Source organism: Nyctereutes procyonoides, unplaced genomic scaffold (genome assembly GCF_905146905.1).
Source record: "Nyctereutes procyonoides isolate TBG_1078 unplaced genomic scaffold, NYPRO_anot_genome, whole genome shotgun sequence".
Lineage (NCBI taxonomy): Eukaryota > Metazoa > Chordata > Mammalia > Carnivora > Canidae > Nyctereutes > Nyctereutes procyonoides.
The window spans coordinates 8,232,250-8,240,476 of record NW_026575020.1 but is presented as its reverse complement, the minus strand read 5'-3'; the positions used below and the strand labels follow the sequence as shown (position 1 = coordinate 8,240,476).

At 50.1% G+C, this 8,227-nt stretch overlaps 1 protein-coding gene across 1 annotated transcript; it reads left to right on the top strand.

The window, feature by feature from the left end:
* Window positions 1-5: 5 nt before the first annotated feature.
* Window positions 6-5,637, top strand: MRPL27 (mitochondrial ribosomal protein L27). The gene is made up of 4 exons (XM_055324267.1): window positions 6-91; window positions 2,201-2,326; window positions 2,718-2,785; window positions 5,233-5,637. The coding sequence occupies exons 1-4, from the start codon at window positions 19-21 to the stop codon at window positions 5,437-5,439; spliced, it is 474 nt and encodes a 157-aa protein (XP_055180242.1). The 5' UTR covers window positions 6-18; the 3' UTR covers window positions 5,440-5,637.
* Window positions 5,638-8,227: the final 2,590 nt, after the last annotated feature.

Genomic DNA, 8,227 nt, shown 5'->3' with positions numbered 1-8,227 from the left:
CCCTGGTAGCGGAAGCAGATGTTCGAGACCGGAAGCGAGCGTACGGCAAACATGGCGTCGGCGGCGCTGGCGCTGAGGACGCGGGCGGCTGGTAACGGGACGCCGTGGCTGTTGCTGGGGGAGGGGTTTAGGCGGAGCGGGAGCCCTGCAGGGAGCCGGGGGATGGAAGCTGTTCCCTGCGGAGGTTCCTGGGCGCTGAGCTGGAGGGGGCTCGGGGCGGAGGGGTGGGCCCACGAGCTTTGAAGGGCGGCCGTCTCTGATCACGTGACCCGTCCCGGGCGCCCGGCTGGGGGTGGCGGTTCGAGGAACAAGTGTCTTTCTTCTGCCCCGCGGGTAGATAAAGCTTTTCTAAGCGGCTGGTGACGTAGGCACGCCGCTTCCACCCCCTGGGGGCCCTTCCTCCCTAAATACGGGCACACTGGAGCTCAGAAAGTTAGCCCGCTCGGTCCGCAGAGTGAGGGCTCCGTGCCGGAGAGTGCGGGTAGGTGTTGGGCATCTCAGGAGCGATGAAGACAGTCTCCCGGACCGGTTCTTTCTAGTGGTTAAGCCAGTAAATAAGCACACGAACAAAATGGTTGTAAACTGTGACAAGTGCTGTTAAGGAAGGCAAAAACGTGGGTGTGTATGTGTGTGTATGTGTGTGGTGTCTTTTGGGGGGTTGGTGGTTAGGGAAGCCCTTTGGGGAGATAACCTCAAAGTTAAGACCCAAAGGAAGACTGGAGGCATAGCCCTGTAAGAGAATGAGGGGCAACAGAGTGACTTAAGCCAGTTTTCCATGTTGAGAAGCAAACCATTGCTCTTTCGTGAATTTAGAGAGAGTAGGAGCGGAAATGAGGAAACCAGATGGAAATCTCTAATGGTAGCCCTGATGAGCGGTGATTTAGCCAAGATACTAGTGTTAGTAAACTTGGGGGCAAATGAGTGATTTTAAGATCTGTTTTTGGAGATTAGATAGAACCCAGAGTTTGCTGGTGAACTGGGTATGTGAGATGAGCAAAGGGAAGCAATCTGCCACGGAAGATTTCTGTGGGAGCAACCGCGTAGGTGGTAGCATCATTTACTTTGAGGTGGGGAGTAGGCTGAAGGGCAAATATTTGTGAAAGAGATAGTAAAAAGTCCCACTCCTCATCTTCATAAGTTAGAGGATGACTGAATGAATGGGTTTAATGGTAGGTAGATACCGGTGCTGGGCACTTAACATGTTTTTCCAAGTATTTATTTCTGGTCCTTTGCCCAAGCAAAGGTTGCCCTTTGCTCATTAAAGGTTGCCCTTTGCTCATTAAAACTTCAGAAACCTGATTTCAGGAACTCAACTTGTAGATTCCAGAGTCTCACAAGGCTTCTCTGAAGACTCTGGCGAATCCCTGATTAACTGGCTGTGCCTGCAGGCCTGAAAGCAAGGACAGCCAGCCCTGTGCTTGTCACATAGCAAGGGGCTTCCATCTTGGTTAGTATGAATTTCAGTTCGCTTTCCTTTTAAAAATAAATACCATTGAGCATTTTGGAATGAGTATGGAGAGGTCAGATTGTCAAGGGCAGGGTGTCAGTCTTTTTGGTTAGGACCCGTACTGGGTGGGCTTGCTGACCCAGCCTCCTGAAATGGCTAAGAGCCTGTGGGAGCCACCCTCAGAGAAGCTGCCCTTTTTGTTTACAAGTATCTGGTGTGCAGTGGATGGGTGGATGGTGGAGAAAGTGGTGGGTGACCAAAGCAGGACCCTCTCTTTGGGTGTCCTGTTGCTGGGCACTGTGGTCCAGCCCCTCCACAGTGTCTGGAGCCTTGAGGACATGTGGTGGGTGAGGCTGAAACCAGCAACTCTGTGGTGTCCTCTTGCTGGTTTATATTTCAGTGGTGTTTGTTTCTCCTCAACAGTATTGAATGTGTCAGAACCCAAGGCACATGGTGTTTATTTTTTTTTCCGTGAATATTTCACTGCCCACTGCCTCCCCCGGCCACACACACACTTCTTATACAGTGCATACACCTAGGACAATACAAGGAATGACTTGTCTCCTGCCATGGGAGAAGGCCAAGGACTTCTAGACACACCCTGAAAACCAACACAGTCGAGTGGCACTTCTGCTCACGTATCTTCCTCACCTCCCTGCCACCTCTCAGTTTAGCAAATGGCCCATTGAGGTGGAGAAGCAATAATTGGGGGAGCCTTTCTGAACAACATTTCTGTTCTGTCTGCAATTACAGCCCTGCTGAGCCCCACTCAGGCTGCGTCTCTTGCCGTCAGATATGCATCCAAGAAGACAGGTGGCAGCTCCAAAAACCTGGGTGGAAAGTCACCAGGCAAACGCTTTGGCCTCAGGAAAATGGAGGGTAAGGGCGTGCCTTTGTTTCCATTTCCCAGCTGCAACCCTCCTGATCCTATACTCTCCGCTTAGCTCGCCAGAGCACTTGGCTCCAGATTACAGATGCAGAGAAGACCTGAGGCAGGGTGGGGGTCCTGAGGAAGAGCAGATAGGTGTGAACCTGGGCCATGTGACTGGAGAGAGAAGACTGCCAGAGGTCGAGGGTAGGGAGGAATTGGCAGAAGGAGACAGGGGGCTCCTGTATCCGACCGTGTAGGATTGGTTTTGTCCAGGGTCAGGCTTAGAGGTTGATGTGCAGCTTTTGGGCCAGGAAATCGAGGGCCAGTATGTTTTCTAGTTTGCTGTGCTGTCCTATTGCTGGGGTCCAGAGACAGTGTGTTTGTGGACTTTTCTTCTAGGTCACTACGTTCATGCTGGCAACATCCTTGCAACTCAGCGCCACTTCCGTTGGCATCCAGGCGCCCATGTGAGTTGCTCTGTAGCCCTTTCCCCTTTTTTCTTTCCCAGGACCACCTTTCTATGCTCCTAAGCATGGTAGTGATAACAAGAGTTGAGTTTATTGGGTACTTATCAAATGCCAAGCATCTTTTTGCTTCCTGGGCCTGCATTGTCTCGTTTCATCCTTAGCCCATCCCTGGGTATCACCTCCATTTTCCAGGTAAGATGCCAGAGACTTAGGGAGTGGAGAGGCCCACACAGCAGAGCTAGGGTCCATGCTGGGGCTGCCTGACTCCCAGTCACTGTGCTTTGCCTTGTGAAACATCAGTCTGGTTCTCTTGGGTCTCCTTTCTAACCCCCTACTTGTTAGATAAGGGATGCCTCATGATTTGAGATACTTTTTGAATCTTGGGAAACTAATTTCAATGTATTCTTTTTTCCTTCTTGCTAATTCTCTTTTGCATAAAGTTGTTATTAGATGGCTGTAAGATAGTTTGAATTTAATAAAATAGATTCAGTGTATGTACCAGAAATTAGGTCCATATAGGCAGGGATTTCCATTTTTTTGGCAAATTGGGATTACTTTCTGAGGTAGGAAGGTTCTTTGTTAACACAGATATGTACTATACTTTTTTTTTTTTTAAGATTTATTTATTTAACAGAGAGAGTGAGCTTGTGCGCACGTGGGGTGATGGGGGGAGCAGAGAGAGAGGAAGAGAAGCAGACTCCCTGCTGAGCTTGGAGCCTGCCTCTTTCTGGAATCAGTCTCGCAACCCTGAGACCACGACCTGAACCAAAATCAAGAGTTGGACACTTAACCCACTAAGCCACCCAGGCACCCCGTACTATACTCTTCACATTATCTTCTTAAATGTTAGTTTATTTATCTATTTATTTTAAAAGCTTCCGTTCATTTATTCATGAGAGACACGGAGAGAGAGAGGCAGAGACATAGAGGGAGAAACAGGCTCCATGCGGGGAGCCCGATGTGGGACTCAATCCTGGGACTCCAGGATCATGCCCTGAGCCGAAGGCAAATGCTCAACTGCTGAGCCACCCAGGCATCCCTTAAATGTTAGTTTCCTTTGTAATCAATCCCCCCACCGCCCCTTTTTGGGGCAATTTTAATAGGCACAGAAAGACTGATGGTAGCTTATAATTATGTCATAAATGCTAATTTGTATGTGAATTGGTTGTATTTATAGTAGCTTTGTCTATTAAAACTTGAGACACTGGCTGTGTGGTTGCGTTAACTCTTGGAACTCACTAAAATAACAACAACCAACAATAATAAACGCTGTTTTAAACTAAGCATTCTAAGCTCTTTATGATTAACTCATTTAATCCTCGAGGGGACCGCATAAAAGTAGTTAATATTATCCCCAGTTTGCAAATGGGAAAACTGAGACACAGTGAAGTAACACAACTTGTGCAAGCCACACAACAGTGGGTAGTGGTGCTGGGATTTGAACCAAGCATCCTGGCTCCTGAGCCCATTCCTTTAATCAGAGAAATATTGAATAATGCTTTGTTGCCTAGATAAAAATTGCCACATGTCTAATCTCAAGTTCTGAAAGAAAAATGCTAAGATATATACAGCGTATAAACTGTATATGCAACATGGAGTTTATTCTCCACTCATAATTTTTGTCCGGAGAATAGAAAAGGTAGCTGCTTCATAAGGTGAGGACTAAAGGGGTTATGGGTTAGAGAGCAAAACCTTTAGAGATCACTATATAGGACGAAAGCATATCAAGCTCATGTTTACTGTGACAACTCCAGTGTTTTTTAATTTTAAGTGAAGCAAGCTCCCAAGGGGTAATGATTAGAGGCGTTTTCCTGGGCCTGGTTTGGGGATTTGTCTAGTGTGGCTTCTGGCCCCTGCACAGATGTGGGTCCAGAGACCAGCCTTCAGGGACTGAGTACCCACGAGGATTGCCTGTTGGAGTTTCTTTTCTCTCTTCTGTCACAGAGTCAGCAAAGAAGTAGAAGGCAAGGAAATGCCAAGCATTGGAAAAAGGAACCCAAATAGAGCTTGCTTTCTCTTTCTCTTTTTCTCTTTCTCTCTTTTCTTTTCTTTTCTTTTCTTTTCTTTTCTTTTCTTTTCTTTCTTTCTTTTCTTTTCTTTCTTTCTTTCTTTCTTTCTTTCTTTCTTTCTTTCTTTCTTTCTTTCTTTCTTTCTTTCCATTTTATTTATTTATTTGACAGAGAGAGTACAAGAAGGGGGAGGAGCAGAAGAAGAGGGAGAAGTAGACTCCCTGCTGAGCAGACAGCATGATGCTGGGCTGGATCCCAGTACCCTGGGATCATGACCTGAGCCAGAGGCAGACACTTAATGAACTGAGCCACCCAGGTGCCTCGAGATAGAGCTTTCTGATCTCCCATTTGGTCCCAGAGCCTTATGAGAAATTTGTCTTGAAGCCCTGGGATGGCCAACCTGGCCATCAGTTCAGCTGACCAGGTTCTGTGTTGCAGGTGGGCCTTGGGAAGAAGAAGCACCTGTATGCCCTGGAGGAGGGAGTGGTCCGCTACACTAAGGAGGTCTATGTGCCCAGTCCCAGCAACACGGAGGCTGTGGAGCTGGTTACCAGGCTGCCCAAGGGTGCTGTGCTCTATAAGACTTTTGTCCATGTGGTTCCTGTGAAGCCTGAGGGCACCTTCAAACTGGTAGCTATGCTTTGAATTCCTGGGGCCATTGGATGGAGACTGGAGCCCAGGTGACAGGAGAGGGTGGCACCAGGAGAAGTCAAGAGTTGGGGATGGCAAGGCCTCCTGAGGAAGCCCACTTGGTAATGACTGTAGAAGACTCTGAAATGACTGGCTAGGAAGCCTTTTGGGAGCCCTGACCTGGGGCCAAAAATAAAGTTTGCTGGAGTCATGTGCCTGTGCTGTTTGGGGATAAACCTGGGTGGAGCTGCTTACTCTTTGGTTGGTCCTTAGCCATGGTCTATTGTGCACACCAAGGAACAACCTCAAAGCAGAAAAGAGGCCATCAGAGTGAGGAAATGAGAAGGGGGAGTATGCTTGAGGAGGGGATTACTTTAGTACCACCTCCCTGGGGAGAAGGAGGAGGAGAGATTGTGCCTGAGGGTATCACAGCAAACCAGCCCACTTCCCGCCTGATCCCATCCCAGGCCTGGTCCTGGGAGGAGTGGATAGGAGGAACTTCAGGGGAAGCAACATGGTCATGTCCTCTGCTGGAAGCATCTTTGGGGGAAGCCCGGGCTACAGCCCCCAGAATGGCCACTTGGCAGACTGCTCCCTGACTCTCTGGATCCAGCGTGGAGAGGCCAGATGGACTGAGGTCCTTTCAATGGTGAGGCAGAATGAGTGACAAATGGGCTTCTTTCCATGCACCTGGAGAGAGGCACAACCTCCTCACATCCTTTTCTGGTTCTTGGTTTCTCTCAAACCATAAACAGCAGCCAAGGATCTAGCTTTAGGAATACTCAGTCTGGACCTAGAGTGGGTGGGGGCCAACCTTCATTGTCAGTACAACCCAAGACCATAGAGGCTTAGCTTCAAGTGGAAGGGTCCGGAAGAAAGTCTCACCTGGGGCAGAGGGTCATCCTGGCCTTTGGAGGTAGGCAGTTTTGGCTGCAGCTGAGGTGGGGCTTGTAGAGTCCTATGGCTCCCGTCCAAGGACCCTCAGCTCTGCAGGCAGGAGCTTCGGGGTTTGGGGACACAAGCCCCACAATTTAGGATGTCTGCATGAACTTGCCACTTCATTCTCTCAGGGTATGACCCCATATTCACCTGCAGATTTTTGCAGGGGTGACCCAGAGTTTTTTTGGGTTCACCTTGGCTCCCTTCTTGTGGGGTCTCATGTACCAAGGCCCAGCTGGGAAGATTGCTGGGGGCATGTTTGTCAGCTCAGCACTGTCCCTGCCAGTCCACTGGAGAAGCAGGAAGGGGCAGATGCAAGAGGCTGTTCCTTCCTACAAAGTGTTGTTGCCCCAAGGAGAGGAGGTGGCTGCTTCATGGGGTGGGCCAGCAGAGCCACAGTTGGGTGGTGGTGCAGGCAGTGATGGTAGGGCCTCCTCATGGCTTGGTAGCAACTGAGGAGTAAAGGCATTAACTATTTCCTGACCCACCAGCCTCTCTCCACCTGCCCATACATGCACATACTTTCTTCAGGCTTTGGCTTCTGTGTCTCCTCTCCCCCACTGATGTTCTTTCCTGGAAACAAGTCAAGCCCTGTTGCTGTTGCCACCATGGAAACCCTTTCACAGGAGCCTGCTCTGAATCCCAGGGCAGGCCCCCCCTGGGCTGGGGTCTGCTGTCCTTCCCTCCTCCCAAAGAGGTGAAATGAGGCCTCTTTTCAAACCCTGGAGCTCTCCATCAGTGGCCCTTTCCTCCTAGTCTGAAGGGCTCTAACGGCATTATGTGTAAGAGTAATATGAAAAAAAAGCTCTCTTCAAGGCACCTGTGGCTAGGAATGTCGAACATTCACCTCTGCAGGCCCAGATCCCAAAGCGCTGTGCAATCGTCTGGTGAGTCAGCTTCTGCTGGTCCTTTTTTCAAATACTTTTGTAGCTGGGCAGGTGAGCCAGCTGCCACAGGGGCAGCACCACCCAGAATACCTTGCCCCTTTGGGAATAGCCCTATAATCAAGAAAAGCTGAGGGAACCAGGCAGGCATGCAGCTTCCGTCTGGACCTTCCCTAGGGTGAGCCTCAGATTGGCGTACCACATTCCCTCCTCTCCCAGAAATCTAGGCATCATCCCATCCTTCCCTTAGCCACCCTAAGCCCCTGGCCTGGCTTCAGGCCCCTAGCACACACCTCTCTGCTGACTCCTGGGTGGCAGCCCCAAGAATCCTCCCTCACCAGCATCCCTCAGGAAGCTCAGCAGCTTTCCACTGCCTGGACTTTGCTGGGTAGAAGCAGGGAAGGGGGAAGTCCTGGGGAGCATGAGGGAGGACTCAGTGAAGCTCCAGATTCGGGGTCAGTAAGTAAGAGAACAGAGCCCAGCCCTTCTGTCCCTATGTCACTCTCCCCATCCCCTTTAGTTCTCTCCAGTGAGACCAAGGAACAGAGCTCACTCAGCATTTCTGAGATGCGCTCAGTGTAGAGATACCACTCCTCTCTGGCCACCAGCTCATTCTCCTGTGGTCTGGCAGCCACTTCTGATGCCCTTCAGGGAGAGTCAGAGAAAGCCTCTCCTCCTGTGCCCACCTCCAACCTCTCTGGCCCCTAGAATTGCGCTTGTGGGGGTGGGGGTGTGGGATACATGTGGAGGTTGCAGGTCAGACAATTCCTTCTGCTTTCCATATCCAGACTCCCATATGGTGCCCCGTCCCTGGGGAAAGGCCTAACAGTATTGTAGCCACCACCTCCCTCTCTCATGAAGTCAGTGCTCTAGACTTTCCCCTGGTTGCTCAGGAGAGGGTGAGTTTCCAGTTGCTTGGAGAGCTAGAATGTCTTAAGACCTTTGTCCTCACCAGCAGCTCCCAGCACCGGGTCCCCTTT